The following is a 15769-nucleotide window of genomic DNA, read 5'->3' as shown; positions in this document are numbered from 1 at the left end:
TAGGCAATTATTTATGATGTGTATCTCACTAAGCCACTAAGGCAAAAACCAAGTGATTGAATCGAGGAATCGAGGTCCTCCGATGACAATCGACCGCCAGCTAAGGGTTTTGAACTTAGCTGGTAGTGCAGCCTGGGCACTGTTGTCCTTCTGGCATCAGCTAGAGTGAGGGGGTGCGACCAAGGTGACCATCGTCCCTAACGCCTAGCCCCAAAGCGTTAAGCGACCCGTGTCGAGGGGATGCATGGCCAGGGGGTGAAATAATGAGCTAGGCCTTTAACGGAGCCTGTGGGGTACCTAGGCAACCTCCACAGTAATTGTCCCTTACCGCGTCATGCTAGGCTTTGGCATGGTGGACCTCTTTTCCCTAGCAACTCGTGGGACCAAAATGGAAAACCATGTCAATTCTTCAATTAGTGGTAGTAGTGTAGGCGACAACCCCTTCGCAAGAGGTGGGTTGTTCAGGTCTCCGCCTAAAAGATCAAAGGCAATAGTCGGCAGCTCGGTGCGCACCGCCTGCGTGGGTCACTTAACCTTCTCCCCGGCTACGCTGGTAGTGGTTATGGACGGCCCATGGCTTGTGAGGGCGATGAACCGCAAACGCGATGGGCTATCGGCCTTAGAGGTGGCGACGGAACAGCTGGACGCCATCATCGACTTTGCGCCATCGAAGCATAATATCAGTAAGGACCTCAAGGGGAGCTTGCTGAAACTTCGAAAGTCGATGTTCGACGCCAAGCTTGAGAGGGCGGTCGGGACGGCCAAGTGCAAACCCGTGAAATCCGTGGAGTCGACGTCTACCCAGACTGAGACAGGACTGAGGATTCGCGGACTCGGACAAGGTCGAATCGACCGAGGGCGTGCCAACGAAGACGGTGGTGATCCAACGGAGCAGACATGAAAACGGGGGAGACAGTCTCCAGGGGATGAGCTCCCTGGGGGCCGTTCCAAAACGCGGAGGGTTACTACCCCGAACAATGGTAGTGGGGCTGGGAAGCTGAACCCCGGCCAGGTACCTCCAAAACCGGGGGAGGAAGGACCTGGAAAGGTCTGTACGAGGCTGAGTACTCGGACGTCTTGTGTTACGTTAAGTTTATTTTATTGTTGCTCTATTAAAGTTAAAACCACAAGCAAACAATTCGCAAAGGCTCAAACAACATTTGGCGTAAAAAACTGTTCACGAAATTAAGATTGCCCTGTACACCAACCGCCACTTCGAAAATAAATCCATCCCTGCGGAAAACGAAAGGCCCATTCGCAAGGCGTCGCGGCAGCCTGACAAGAGTACCTAGGCCACATCAGCAAAAATTGAACGGCACTTTTTCGCTTCGTCTTCGCGAGTGGTAGCATCGCCGCCATCATCAGGCGACATCAACTAAAAGTGAAAAACTTTCGGCCACGAGGCGGAATCACTTTGTGGCAAAGCAATTGCCTTCGAGTTAGTGTGCTTTCGTCCGGAACGGTTACCTTTGCCAGCCAGAAGGTGTTCTCGAGGTAAGAGAATAATCAACATGCCGAGAGCATTTGATGCTAATAAAAATTTCGGTAATTCAGGCGACGGCACTAAATTCCGGAGTTCCTTCTGAGGAGAACGACTAAAGACTCCGATGCATGAAGTCTCCACTCGCCAGGAGTGTCAGAAGCCGTCTTATAGAAGGTAAATTCTCGCAATTCGGATAAAACAATGAAGCCCTAACCTCACACGGTACGCAGGTCATGCATCGAGAGCGGATCACGTGGAAACGCAGAAACACTACAATCGTCGGAACCCAGACACGAAACGGTCTAAGTAGTTGGTCAGCAACCAGATAGACCGAAAATACCCCATCTAACGGGTAAGTCCAAATGATTCAACCGAAGATCAATCGTGATAATGATGTGCGTGCCTTCCAGGGTGTTTTTGAAGGACTAACGTTTGGCTTGGCTGCGATTTGGTCAGACTGTTAGCTTGCGTGACCGCTACTCCACCGGATTACAGTTTCGTCGGAAAGGTTGTGCATATCTACCGGACGGGTAGAAGGATAGGATCACTTGACAGTCGCCGTCGGGTTGCGGATCGGTTTTGTAGGGTCATTGCGGAAGACGGTGACCGCTGTCTTCGGATAGCTTCTCCCAACCCACCGGACGATCAGATCGTTGGCTTCGGAAGGAACCGAACCGGAGGCGGAAGCAGGACGAGAACGCTAATGGTGCGAAAATCTCGACGAGGGAATCAGACGCCTCGGAGAGATCCCATCCAGCAACGCGGTCGCACTGGACGGCCAGAGGGGTCTCCAGCGGAGGACGTTCGTCGGGCGAGTGGCGCGATGGCAGTGTGTGCGAGGCGGGCAATCCCGGCGGCATGTGAGCCGTCAGAAAGTTGGTAGGCCAGGGTGCACCCAAGAAGAAAATTCGTGAGTACGCATAAGGTTAGCTTGTAAGCAGAAAATTTAGAGAACATTAGGGAACATTAGATGACAGGAGCAGTAGAAGAAACATCAATGAGCTTCGAATATATGTATTGATTGAGCATTCATGGCACTTGTCGAATTTCATTTAATTGTTGAGCATTTGTCCTCCAGTTTGTGTGCATTTTGTCCGCTTTAGCAATTACGCTCTACCGCTACCGGAGATCCCACAACACTTGAAGGCGATGAGGAGTGACGTCAAGCTCGGTGAACTCGGCGTGACCACGTATGTCGAATAAGACGTACCCGGACGGGCGAGATGATCCTCGAGCTGAAGCGGGGCGTCTCGTGAAAGGGCGCCGCCTACAAGAAGTTGGCGGAGGAAGTCCTAGGCGAGACGGTCAAGATGATGGCACTCACGACGGAGGTGAATCTAAGGGTTAAAGACCTGGACGAGATCACCGAAGTCGAAGAGCTCGTCACGGCACTGCAGCAACAGTGTGAAGTGGAGACGCCCACCGCAGCCGTTCGGCAACGGAAAGGACCGGCAGGGACGCAGGTAGCATTGGTTCGACTATCTGCAGCGGACGCCTCCAAGTTAGTCAAGTTAGGGAGCTACAAGGTGGGATGGTCGGTGTGCCCTGTGGGCATATACGAGCAACCCGAAGTTTGCTTCAAGTGCCTGGAACCGGGGCACAAGCAATGGGACTGCAAAGGCCCCAACAGAAGCAATCTCTGCCGACGCTGCGGATTGGAGGGACATAAGGCACAATGCTGCACGAACCCTCCCAAATGTTTGATTTGTTCCAGCAAAGCTGTCAACAGCAAGCACCCCATAGGGGGTTCAGTGCCCGGCGTCTGTGCGTGCTGCAAAATCACAGTGCAGGTAACGCAGCTGGCTTGCTCGGCCTCGCCCGAGTGTTTGGTGTGCGCAGGTTTAGAGGAAACGGCGGAACACGTGTTGTTCGTGTGCCCTCGTTTTCGCACAATCCGTGACCACATGCTTGCCACATGTGGTCTGGACACTACGCCGGACAACCTAGTCCGGAGGATGTGTAAAGATAAAGTTGGCTGGAACGCCGTTTTATCGGCTATCGTCCAAATCGTCTCAGAACTACACAGAAGGTGGCGCGTGGACTCGAGGAATGGCTAGTTCAGGCGCAAATAAGAGGTGGTCCAAGGTTTCGGAGTCGGCTTCATGGGTCATACCGATGCCCTGTGGTCGAACTCGATCCTTTAATCGAACAAGTGACCGCGCGAAGAACAACATGGTATCGTCGCTTTTGCGGCGTCGGTCAACCGGGAGGGTTCCGAGCCCGAAGACGGAAAGGGGTCCTCGTCAAGGCTGAGGCAGGCATAGGCACCGCGTCGGCAAGTCCCTCTGTGTGTTGGTGAATTGGCTCTATCGCAGAGAGGTCAATTTGTAGTGCACGCAGCATCATCATTCTTGATACCACCCGTGCAGAGGGAAGGAGGCGCGAAGTCGACCCTTCCCACCTTCCGAGGACATAGAGCGTGGTAAGGCCACCTGGAAAGCCGGCAATGCGCTGGCACGATACCATGGTGTTCTTCTAAAAAAGCGAGTCACGATGTTCGGTGCTGCAAGGACACGCAGCTAACCTCGAGGGTGCGTTGTGCACTGGCCCCCCTTTGAAGCATTACTCTCTGATTGTACCGAAGGGACTATGGGCTTGGCGGCCATGGAAACGGTTTAGCGGGTCGGGGATGTAGTCCTGCCTCCCTCGTTTGCTGTTAGAGGTAGTCCCTAACCCGCACTTCCTGGACAACCCAGGATGTCTGTTGAGCAGATTCCCCTTCCATTGCTTAGGAAGTAAAAAACTCAAAGGTTCAGCCCAATCGGGTTGTACGCAAAGGTGACGTTGAACTACGTAGCTGTATGTAATGTACAGGATTTCGACTATTCTGTGCGATGAGACCAAAGCAAGCGTTTTTCAAGCCCAGCCTGCATCTGCTTTCGATGTTTATCCTATGCTCCTGAGATTGAGTGAGCATTGTGGGATCGGCCATTTGCTTTGCTGCCGTATCAAAGTGACGGCGAATTACTTACTAAAACGCTACAGAGACTTACCACCCGTCGCTAAGTCAGTCTAAACCCCTGGTGGCTCATTACAGAAAAACCCATTGCGAAAGCTGGGCTGTCAACGGCGTTATTGATAATAATAATTATTCCTTCACGTGAATTGCGTCAGACTTAGCGTTTACTCCGGCAGACACATACGAATCAGCAAAAACGAGCCAAAGAAAATTTACCAGAACGCATTCACTGCAACAGCGAAGAAGATTCAGAGCCCCTCTACTGGCATCAACAGACGTAAGCAAGAAGCTACCGTCAAACGCCCCTAAACTTTCCAAAGAAAACGCACGTTTAAGTTAGTATAAACGAACAGCACCAGCTAAAAACCCTGCAATGGCGGACATAAAAAAAACTTTTAATTAATAACTAAAGAAATGCTAATAAAAAAGTTGAAAAGCAGGCCAAGTTCTAGTTGGAATGTACAGGGCTGTTACAAACTAGTAGAGTTCCAATCCGCGAAATCCGCGACTAGCAAATTGAAATCCGCGACTGTAAAAACAAATCCGCGACAAACAAAAATATGGTTTCTTACTTAATTTTAAAAATTTTCAATGTTTTTGCCTCTAATCTATTGGCATATTCGTCGATAGAAAACAATGAAAGAACATTCGCTTATTTATGTAATATCTAAAACTGCATAGTTAACGCTTCAACCATATCAGCCACAGTGCAGCGTTGAACTATTCCCGAAAGAAATTTAATTTTTAATGTTGCCGGGAAACCCCCATTTGAATCGATGTTGTATCATTTCATTTCTTTATAAGTTGGTTGTGCAGATGGCAGTCTGTTGTCATAGTTAGATACCAGTTAGATCAAGGGTTATATTTGAATTATACTTTTTAGTACGCTACGCTACGCTCAAGGCTAAAGTTCAGTCAGACAGTTTGTTGCAACTAAGGAATCCCGAACGAACTCTCAATGGATATAGTAACAGCGAGAAATTTTGTAGCACAGGTAATGGAACAAAAACTAGCCTACCAAAAAGTTATTGGAATGCATAATAAAACAAAGGACGAATACTGAATGGTTTGAATGAGATGCCTGCAATAGTGGGAGTCATTGAGCATGGTACAAAACTGGACGCAACTGATGGTCTGGCAATTAAAAAAACCTCTCTATCGTTCAACCGACGATATTTGGATTTCTGAATGCCCCAATCATTGAAAGGTGATATTTGGATTTCTATGCAGCCTCAACCATTGAAAGGTGATCTGATCCTTTCTCACGAACAATCCACAGGAATTTTCTGTTTAGCAGGATGGTCAAAATGTGGCATTCCCAAACTAGACCTACATCCTTCAGTAGCAAGTTAATATAGCAGCGGAGAACAGGGCGCAAACAAAATATTACTGCGAGACACTAGAGGATGCAGATGAACTATATTCCCACCACCCTTAGAAAAGGAGCCATACGAAGCGGCAGGAACCCCAAGATTCCAGTCCTTAGGGAGAAGCCGGAACCATCAGGGCCCTATCATCGCAATTTTTGTCTATTTTATTAGTGTTTTGTGTTTTTTTTTCTCTACAAAATTTCATCCTAACAATCATTTTAATGTGGTAATTTTAACTCAAAATAACTGGCGAAGCCCTTGGTTGACTCGCAAGGCGGCCCTTCTGGCCCAGCCTTCCTCTTAATTTAAATTGCTTAATCTTTCTAATTCCTTTCCTCATTGGTGTTGAACCTAATATTATAAATTTAAAAACACCTAAATAAAGACAGCTTCGATCATCTATCAATCCGTCCCGGCAGTTGCAGGTGTGAATATTACTGCGTTTGATCCGACTTCATTGTCGACTCTCTTCTTCTTCTTCTTCTTCTTCTTCTTCTTATTGGCATTACATCCCCACACTGGGACAGAGCCGCCTCGCAGCTTAGTATTCATTAAGCACTTCCACAGTTCTTAACTGCGAGGTTTCTAAGCCAGGTTACCATTTTTGCATTCGTATATCATGAGGCTAGCACGATGATACTTTTATGCCCAGGGAAGTCGAGACAATTTCCAATCCGAAAATTGCCTAGACCGGCACCGGGAATCGAACCCAGCCACCCTCAGCATGGTCTTGCTTTGTAGTCGCGCGTCTTACCGCACGGCTAAGGAGGGCCCCGTTCGACTCTCTATGTAGCGCAAATAATCATAATTGTAATTCCGCAATTAGCGGCACAAAAGTTCTAAGCATTAAAATAAATAGTACTCGGCATTTCGGTAATCCAGAAATGCAATATGATCGATTTAACAATTCGACAGATTTTCTATGTGTCCACTTGAACCATCTTGAAGCATCCACTTGAAGCATCCATATGACTATTGAAAGGTTATTCAAATACCATGTGTTTGGATCTTGACGTTGAATGTTGAATTAATCCTAAAATTAAATTGAGGGAGATCGCGATTTTCGCGATAGTGTAGTTATAAATCCGCGATTTTCGCGACAATGTTTGACGGAACCGCGATTTTCGCGACTGGAGGGGTAAATCCGCGACAAATCCGCGAAATTCGCGAAAAACGCGAAAATCGCGAAATCCGCGACTGTTGTAACAGCCCTGAATGTAGTGCTATGGAAGAAGAAGCTTGCGATGCACTTACGAGATTGACTGATTCACCGAAACCAAGCGCTAAACTGTTAGCAAGTTTTTAATAGTAAATATTATTATACATAGATATTGTAACACACTAGAGTCGGTTTTTACGCGGTAGATATGGGCCGCGTAAATTAAAACAACGTAAAAAAATGCGTAAATCCCGTAAGTATGTCTGAAGGAACCGCGGAAATCCAGAAACTCGCGTGAAAAAAAATCGCATAAAAAACGATTCCTGTAAAAATTACCGCGTAACGAATGACTTCAGTGTACATCAGGTATGAAGCGTTGACTCTTCCTTGATCGAATGGTCCAAGAAAATTGAAAATCCATCGAGAAACGGCTGAGATATTAACGATCGAAGTCTATCATATTTTCGTGACGATTTTCATTTTTTTGCAATCGTAAAGTGTACCCCAATATAGAAAACACAAACGTAGTTCTACGTCAAAAACCGTCGGCGGGACAAGCGGGAGTGGGCGGACTCTCTGACCGACGAAGCAAGGAGAACCGCAGCAACCAGGGACATTCGCCTCCTCTACGATATCTCACAATGCTTAAGCGGACGAAGATGAATGCAACGATGCCTGTGAAAGACGCGAATGATCAGTTATTGACCGACCCAACTGACCAGCTGAAACGCTGGTTCGAGCAAATCGAACAACTTTTCCAAGTTCCAGCCAGGCCACTACCACCTCGGCATGATCTACCTAGGATCCGACATGTCAATACCGAAGCTCTATCACTGCTATAGATTCAAACAATTCAAAGCCATCCAAAGTATGAAATCGAATAAGGCCCAAGGGATCGACCGCATATCAGCCGAGATGCTCAAAGCTGACCCCATGACATCCGCTCAACTACTGCATTGTTTATTTCGTAATATCTGGGACACCGCAACTTTCCCGGTCGACTGGATGCAACGTATCTTAGTGAAGGTGCCCAAAAAGGGTGACCTGACTGTATGCGATAACTGGCGAGGCATTATGTTGCTGTGTCTTCTTCTTCTTCTTATTGGCATTACATCCCCACACTGGGACAGAGCCGCCTCGCAGCTTAGTGTTCATTAAGCACTTCCACAGTTATTAACTGCGAGGTTTCTAAGCCAGGTTACCATTTTTGCATTTGTATATCATGAGGCTAGCACGATGATACTTTTATGCCCAGGGAAGTCGAGACAATTTCCAATCCGAAAATTGCCTAGACCGGCACCGGGAATCGAACCCAGCCACCCTCAGCATGGTCTTGCTTTGTAGCCGCGCGTCTTACCGCTGTGTACCGTTCTCAAAGTTCTATGCAAAGTCATCCTAGCCCGGATTCAGGAGAAAATCGATGCGACTCTCCGGCGGCAGCAGGCCGGATTCCGTTCCGGAAGATCCGGTGTGTACCATATTGTCACACTCCGTATCATTCTTGAGCAGATGTTGGCAAAGATGTATTCTGTCACCGTTACTGTTGCTCATCGTAATCGACGAGATTCTGGTAGGTGCGATTGACCGTAGAACAGTCACACTCATCAAATGTTTTAGTCAATCAAGCCTTTGGCGCAGCAGAGTGTGATCGATTCACACTCTATACAAATCCGCCCAGCCTGTTGTTGGAGGCATAGAGTGTGATGCTCTGCCGTGCCAAGCATAGTTGTCCCATGTTGTTTTTTTTTTCACGATGCCATTTCCACTGTGCTGGCGGTGTCTCATTTGATCAAATTTCTCTATCATACATCATGGCTAGGCTTGCCAGCAATCCTTTCTAGTTCTTAAATTCATTGATGAATTTTTTTGTTGGCCACCAGGGCAGCAAGAAGACCATCAACTAAAAACGACATGGGACAACTATGCTATGATATTCATTTTGCAAAAAAGAGTTAACAGCGGAAAAGGTTGGTACTCGGATTCTGATGGCTTTTCCGTAAACGGGACTTTTCAATGGTCTTGTTGTGTAGGGGTTATCACGCCTAGCTAGAGAGAAGGAGGTTGAGGGTTCGCGTCCCTCCAAGACACGTGGATTCTTTTCCGAAAATTTCATACCAATTTGTGAATTTCGAAACATGTGCTGTGCATATGCACAGCCAAGATATATATAAAAAACAGATGAATCCACATAGCAGTGATTATGCCTTTCAACAATCCAATTAATTATTATTCAAATGCATCATCGGACAATAACGAAATATGCGGGTGTTGGTTCACATATGCTGTGAAAAAAATCTTAGCGTGCGCGTTTTATTTGTGCTTTTTCATTGAACGATTAGGCTTTGAAGCATTATATCACATAAGCCACAGCACGCCGCTCATCCGTTTGCTATAACGTATACGTCAAAGCAAACGGTTGGCGGCGTGCTTTTTGTGGTATAATTGGCGAAAAGCTCCCTGGCGTCATCTGTTGGTGATTTTTTTTTGTGTAACCGAAAGAAGTGCCTTCAAATGATAGCCCGAGCCAAGACAGCAATTATGTTGATGGAAATCATTTCCAGGATGTCTGTTGAGCAGATTCCCCCTCCATTGTTTAGGAAGAAAAAAAAAAGACATGTGCTCATCTTGTCGAGATGAGTCGATTGGTATACAACACTAGAGGCCTGAATAAGAGAAACGCGGATAGAAAATATAACTCTGCCAACACTGCATTCAATCTTCTTCATCAAAGAGCAACACATGAAAAGAGAGAAATGGTTTATGTAGATAAAATCTCACAATCCGCTATTTAATGTGTCCACATCACATGACAATAGAATCCAATAAACAATACAATTTAATTTCATAATCTATAAATGACTTACATATATTATTGCAAACTAATGTAAAATGCATTCAAATTTGTTTATTTAAAAACTGCATAAAATCGAATTTAGCCGTTTTCAGTATTTGAGCCAACATTTTGGCTGCTTGACAAGTCTCCTGCTCGATTGGCTGCTGTTTTTTGACGGTTCGATTGGCGGCACATACCTATCCGCGTTTCTCTTATTCAGGCCTCTATATAACACTATTGAGATTCTCACGTCCGAATGTGTGAGTGGCGATAAAAGGAAAACAAACACTCCTAGATGGTGCAACTCAGCAAAGATTGGGTAAAAATGAGTATATTTCCATATATTTTTTGACTCTTTTGAAATCATTGTGATGAACCGATCATTTTTGAGGTTATGAGCAGAAGGAAAACAAACATGTTTTTACACATAACGAATTGCACATTAGTGTGCGAGCGCTAAACGTCACTCATCTCTATGGGTCTGCGAGCCTTCTATAAAAAGTTTGTTCTTGGAGTGAAATGATAGCCTTTCGGTACAACTTTGTTGTACGAGAAAGGCAAAAAAATGATTTTCGAACGGTCGAGTTGCCGAATAATATGCAATTAATTATTAGAAAAAGTTATAAAGTTTCTTAATGGCTATATGTTTATTTAAAACCCAGATTAATCCACCTAGCGGTGATAGTGCCTTTCTCGCGCAAAAAGGTAATAAAGGTAGCCTTTACGCTTACACCTCGATGATGTACAAGAAAGGCAAAACAGTTACACCGTCTAATGTTATGATAGAAAATTTACACTAGTAGACGACAGATGGCGCTGCCAAAAGTTTCTCGAATTTCCTATGTTCGAATTTTGACTTTCGGACGATTTCATAGTACTATGAAACTGAACGAAGAGCATACTTACGCCTAAATGCGTGCAACACGAGCATCATTATAGTACGATGAAACTCTTAATGGGAGCAAACCACGGATAAACTTTAAAAATATTCATAGATGCAAGGCATTTTCATAACACATTATTGTTCTATGTGACTATGTTTGATCACTATTTTAATATTATCTATTTTTTGCAATTCGCAATTATTATGAAATTCAATAGTGATCAACAGCGTTTTAGTCTCTGTCGGATGCAACTTGTTGCAAGAAAATCGGTTAAGAGTTTCTATGTGAAAATTTGGCTAATGTTTTTTATGGCATTTTGTGCACATACACACACACACGCACACACGGACAGACAGACATTTGTTCAGCCAATCGAGCTGAGTCGAATGGTATATAACACTATGGGTCTCCGGGACTTCTATCAAAAGTTCGGATTTGGAGTGAAATGATAGCCTTTCTGTACAACTTAGTTGTACGAGAAAGGCAAAACACAATTATAAATATCATGTGAAAAAAGTTATTAGCAAATCAGTCCCATGACATCGAAATGGCATTTCTTGTCACTGATCATGATACTATGGTAATGAACATTAAATGTGATTTTGTGATCGATATTCAATTTCCTGGTTGATTGGATGATTTCCCGCATTATACCCGGTTTTCCCTTGTCAGATGATTCCCGTTTTTTCCCGACGTCTGGCATACTCAGTACAATTTTTATAACAGACGTGACGTTTCACTCCGCCCGCCCACTGTGGGTGGTATTGTTTACATTATTTTTTCGACTACTACAGACTTAGAGGACTTTGGCCCACACCTTTACTGAGGCACATCGGGACAAACCCTATAGTTGATTACTATCGAAAATCATCACGGTCATTGCGTTTTAAAAGTACATACGAGGAAAATAATGTATCGAACCATATAATGTTGTTTGGTTGATTTGCTATTGGCGCTTTGATGTTGCATAAAGAAGAAGCAGCAGAACGATGATAATCGAAAAAATCTCCACGGGAAACCATACGAAGAAGTTTTTAAAATCTCTTCCCAAAAATTCTAGAAGCAATTTAATTAAAAACGGTAAACAGTACGGGGTTAGACTTTTATTATACTGTATATTAAGTGTAATATCACAAAATAAAATTACGAATAGTATTATGTTTATTATACAGTAAAAGAAAAGTCCAACCCCGAACTGCTTACCGTTTTTAACAATCCCATTGAATTCCACCACTTAATTGTATCTTGACAGATAGGTATTTCGACCTCAACAGTAAGGCCGTCTTCAGTGTCTTCAGTGTCAACTGAAGACACTGTTGGGCTCCACAAAGGATAGAGTAGAAATGTTAAATAAGGCTGGGGTTTATCAAATTAATTGTTCACAGTGTGATAAAGTATATGTAGGTCAAACAAAAAGATCGTTAGATGTAAGGTTCAAAGAACATATTGCAGAAGTAAGTAAGGCTAAGAGAGAAACTGATAAGGGATTAAATTATGAGTTTAGGTCTAAGGTAGCTGAACATGTATATCAGGAAAATCATTCAATTACGACATCAAACATTAAAATTTTAAGAAATGTCTCTTCTCCGTGGAAACTTGATGTTGCTGAGAGCTTGGAAATCTACCGACAGGTACAAACGCGGTTGTTGAATAAAGATCAAGGAAATGGTAGCTCCTGGCTCTTCAAGTTTATACCTAAGCATTAAGCGCATCAAGCGAGTAGAAATAAGCACCGTAGTAAGATAAGTACCTAGATAAATTATTATACCTACGCATAGTATGAATAGTGTAAGCTGCGATCATTTTCTTCAAGTCGAGTCAAGTACGAGACACTGAAGACGGCCTTACTGTTGAGGTCGAAATACGTATCTGTCAAGATACAATTAAGTGGTGGAATTCAATGGGATTGTTTAAACTCGTCTTATGACAGGTGAAAACATTCCACTAAAAAGCTCAAAATAATTTTCTTACCGTTTTTGTTTAAATTGCTTCTAGAATTTTCGGGAGGAGTTTTAAAAACTTCTTCGTATGATTTCGCGTGGAGATTTTTTTGATTATCATCTTTCTTTTTAGCGTTAGCAAAATCCGTAAGGTAGGCAATTATTTTTGATATGGTATGCTAAGGCAAAACCAAACGACTCAATCGAGATAAGACACCATCACAGCTAGGTGAATTAATCTGAGTTTTGCCTTTCTCGTACAACTAAGTTGTACCGAAAGGCTATCATTTCACTCCGAAAACGAACTTTTTATAGAAGTCTCGGATACCCATGATGTTATATACCAATCGACTCAGCTCGTCGAACTGAACAAATGTCTGTCTGTCCGTGTGTATGTGTGTGTGTGTGCACACGAAAACCGAAAAACATTAGCCACTTTTTCATATTAATATTTATTCGATTTTCTCGCAACAAGTTGCATTCGACAGGGGACAAAGCCTTGTTGATCACTTCGACGATCGACCATTGCGTTTAAAAGTTATTAAGAAAATGGAATCGAACTAAAAAGTGCCATATAAGGTTGGTGTCTTGGCTAAATGCGAGAAAGGCAGTATCACCACTCGGTGAATTAAGTTGGGTTTTGCCTTTCTCGTACAACTAAGTTGTACTGAAAGGCTATCATTTCACTCCAAATTCGAACTTTTGATAGAAGTCCCGGAGACCCATAGTGTTATATACCATTCGACTCAGCTCGATAAGCTGAACAAATGTCTGTCTGTCCGTGTGTGTGTGTGTGCACAAAATGCCATAAAAAAACATTAGCCAAATTTTCACATAGAAACTCTTAACCGATTTTCTTGCAACAAGTTGCATCCGACAGAGACTAAAACGCTGTTGATCACTATTTAATTTCATAATAATTGCGAATTGCAAAAAATAGATAATATTAAATTAGTGATGAGACATAATCACATAGAACAATAATGTGTTATGAAAAATGCCTTGCATCTTGAATATTTTTAATGTTTATCCATGACTTGCTCCCATTACGAGTTTCATCGTACTATAAAGATGCTCGAGTTGCGCGCATTTAGGCGTAAGTATGCTCTTCGTTCAGTTTCATAGTATGACTATGAAATTGTCCGAAAGTCAAAATTCGAACATAGGAAATTCGAGAAACTTTTGGCAGCGCCATCTGTCGTCTACTAGTGTAAGTTTTCTATCATACACTACTAAAAATCCACACATATTTATTGGCAAAAATCCATAGATTCAACTTATGATGTATATCAGCGCACACATAACCATTCTCCACGCGAACTACTTATAAAATATATATCCAAATAAACTTTATGTGTGGTCTCGAATTAGCAATTATTTAATTTATGTGTGGTTCTATATCGATTATATTAGGGTGGAGCTATTGCAAAAATCTATATCGGCGACACATATATCTTATATAGATATTTTTGGCAGTGTAACATTAGACGGTGTAGCTGTTTTGCTTTTCTTGTACATCACCGAGGTGTAAGCGTAAAGGCTACATTTATTACCTTTTTGCGCGAGAAAGGCACCATAACCGCTAGGTTGATTAATCTGGGTTTTTTTATTCGAAATAGCTGTAATGCCTTCAAATCAATGCAAATGTGAATAAATATTGGAAATATGTAATGAAATATATCTTCTACCCTTATTTCATTATTGTTTTGATTTTTTCCCTTTTGACGCACCGTAATAGACGAATCCAAGTAAAAATAAGAAGAAGACACACGACGGTGTTAACTTTGACAGATCCTACAGCACAGCATAGGAAGATCATTTTAAAATGCTTATAATAAATTCTAGACAAAATGTAATTAAAATCTGATTGAAGTATGATACGGAAAAAGTTCCGAACTGTATGATAGATACATTTTTGGAAAATATTCAAAAAATTGAGATAAGCTTCCGAATATGTAATTTAGAACTTTTTCCGTACCCTACATTAATCAGTTTTAAATTACAATTTGTCTAGAATTTATTATAAACATTTTAAAATGATCTTCCTATGCTGTGCTGTAGGATCTGTCAAAGTTAACACCGTCGTGTGTCTTCTTCTTATTTTTACTTGGATTCGTCTATAACTTTCATGCTTTTATCTCAACACTATCGCTAAAAGTCTTCACTCATTCAACCTTTTCTCAGCTGTCATTATGCCTCAAATCCTGCTTTGCTTCTTTCTTCTTCTTCTGCTTATTTGCACTTAAATTTGGCATTGAAAATTTTCCACTATCTAAATTTTAGCAATTTTGCAAATTCTAATGTCCTTTATTCTGATCGTTCTTCACTATTTTCCGATAGTCCGGCGTTTTAGCTATACGTTAGTAACAAATTTACTCACCCGTACTGCGTTGCACCATGCGGAAATCCAAAATAGTTATTGGTGGCCATACTTTTTTCAGCACATCGACTTTGTCCACTCTTCCACTCTCAACAACTACGTGAGGTGAGAAAACCACCGGGATGGGAGCACGACATAAAAACAAAACTCACGTCGCCAGCTGACAGCGCACTCTTTATTCTCACTTGCTCACACTTTTCAATGCGGAAAACAAAAGCGATGACCATTAAAAACCTTTTTCTAGAAACTCTAACGGGATCAGTTTCTGGAAGACACCCACTGATGTTGACGGTAAGTAATTTATGAACAATAAAGCTCCAAAAACTATTGTTTAAATGAATTATTCAAACAAAATTCAATCACAATGCAAACCGACGAACATGAGAAAGCCGCGATACCGCATCACGATCAGCTGTCAGTAGCATGGAGTGTTGGTGAATGCATCGAAAAAATTCACCACGAAAAGTGTTGTCATTTCTCTCAAACGTCAAAACAAAATCTAGACAAACATCACAAATGGTCCTCTTGATTGATATCATATAATATGTCAAGTTTTTTTTATGTACAGGTTATCCGACTTCGTCAGTAGATGAGAATAACCAGCGCGAGGGGGGAGGGACATACATTTTCAGTGCAAAACGTAAACAAACGAGCATGGCTGAGTTGGGGATATTGACAAGTCGGATAACCTGTACATAAAAAAATCTTGTAATATATAATATTTTTGTGCCTTGCAATAAAATGAACACTTTCGTGCAGCC

At 42.8% G+C, this 15769-nt stretch overlaps 1 protein-coding gene across 1 annotated transcript in view; it reads right to left on the bottom strand.

Moving 5' to 3' along the window:
- Positions 1–15427, bottom strand: part of LOC134221922 (zinc finger RNA-binding protein) — a 49847-nt gene extending 34420 nt beyond the window's left edge. The window contains exon 1 of the mRNA XM_062701087.1: positions 15009–15427. Coding sequence (XP_062557071.1) covers positions 15009–15058 — 50 coding nt within the window. The 5' untranslated portion in view covers positions 15059–15427. The remainder of the gene's footprint in view (positions 1–15008) is intronic.
- Positions 15428–15769: the final 342 nt, after the last annotated feature.

This window comes from Armigeres subalbatus, chromosome 3 (assembly GCF_024139115.2).
Source record: "Armigeres subalbatus isolate Guangzhou_Male chromosome 3, GZ_Asu_2, whole genome shotgun sequence".
Taxonomy (NCBI): Eukaryota; Metazoa; Arthropoda; class Insecta; order Diptera; family Culicidae; genus Armigeres; species Armigeres subalbatus.
This window is presented reverse-complemented; position numbering and strand designations above follow the sequence as displayed.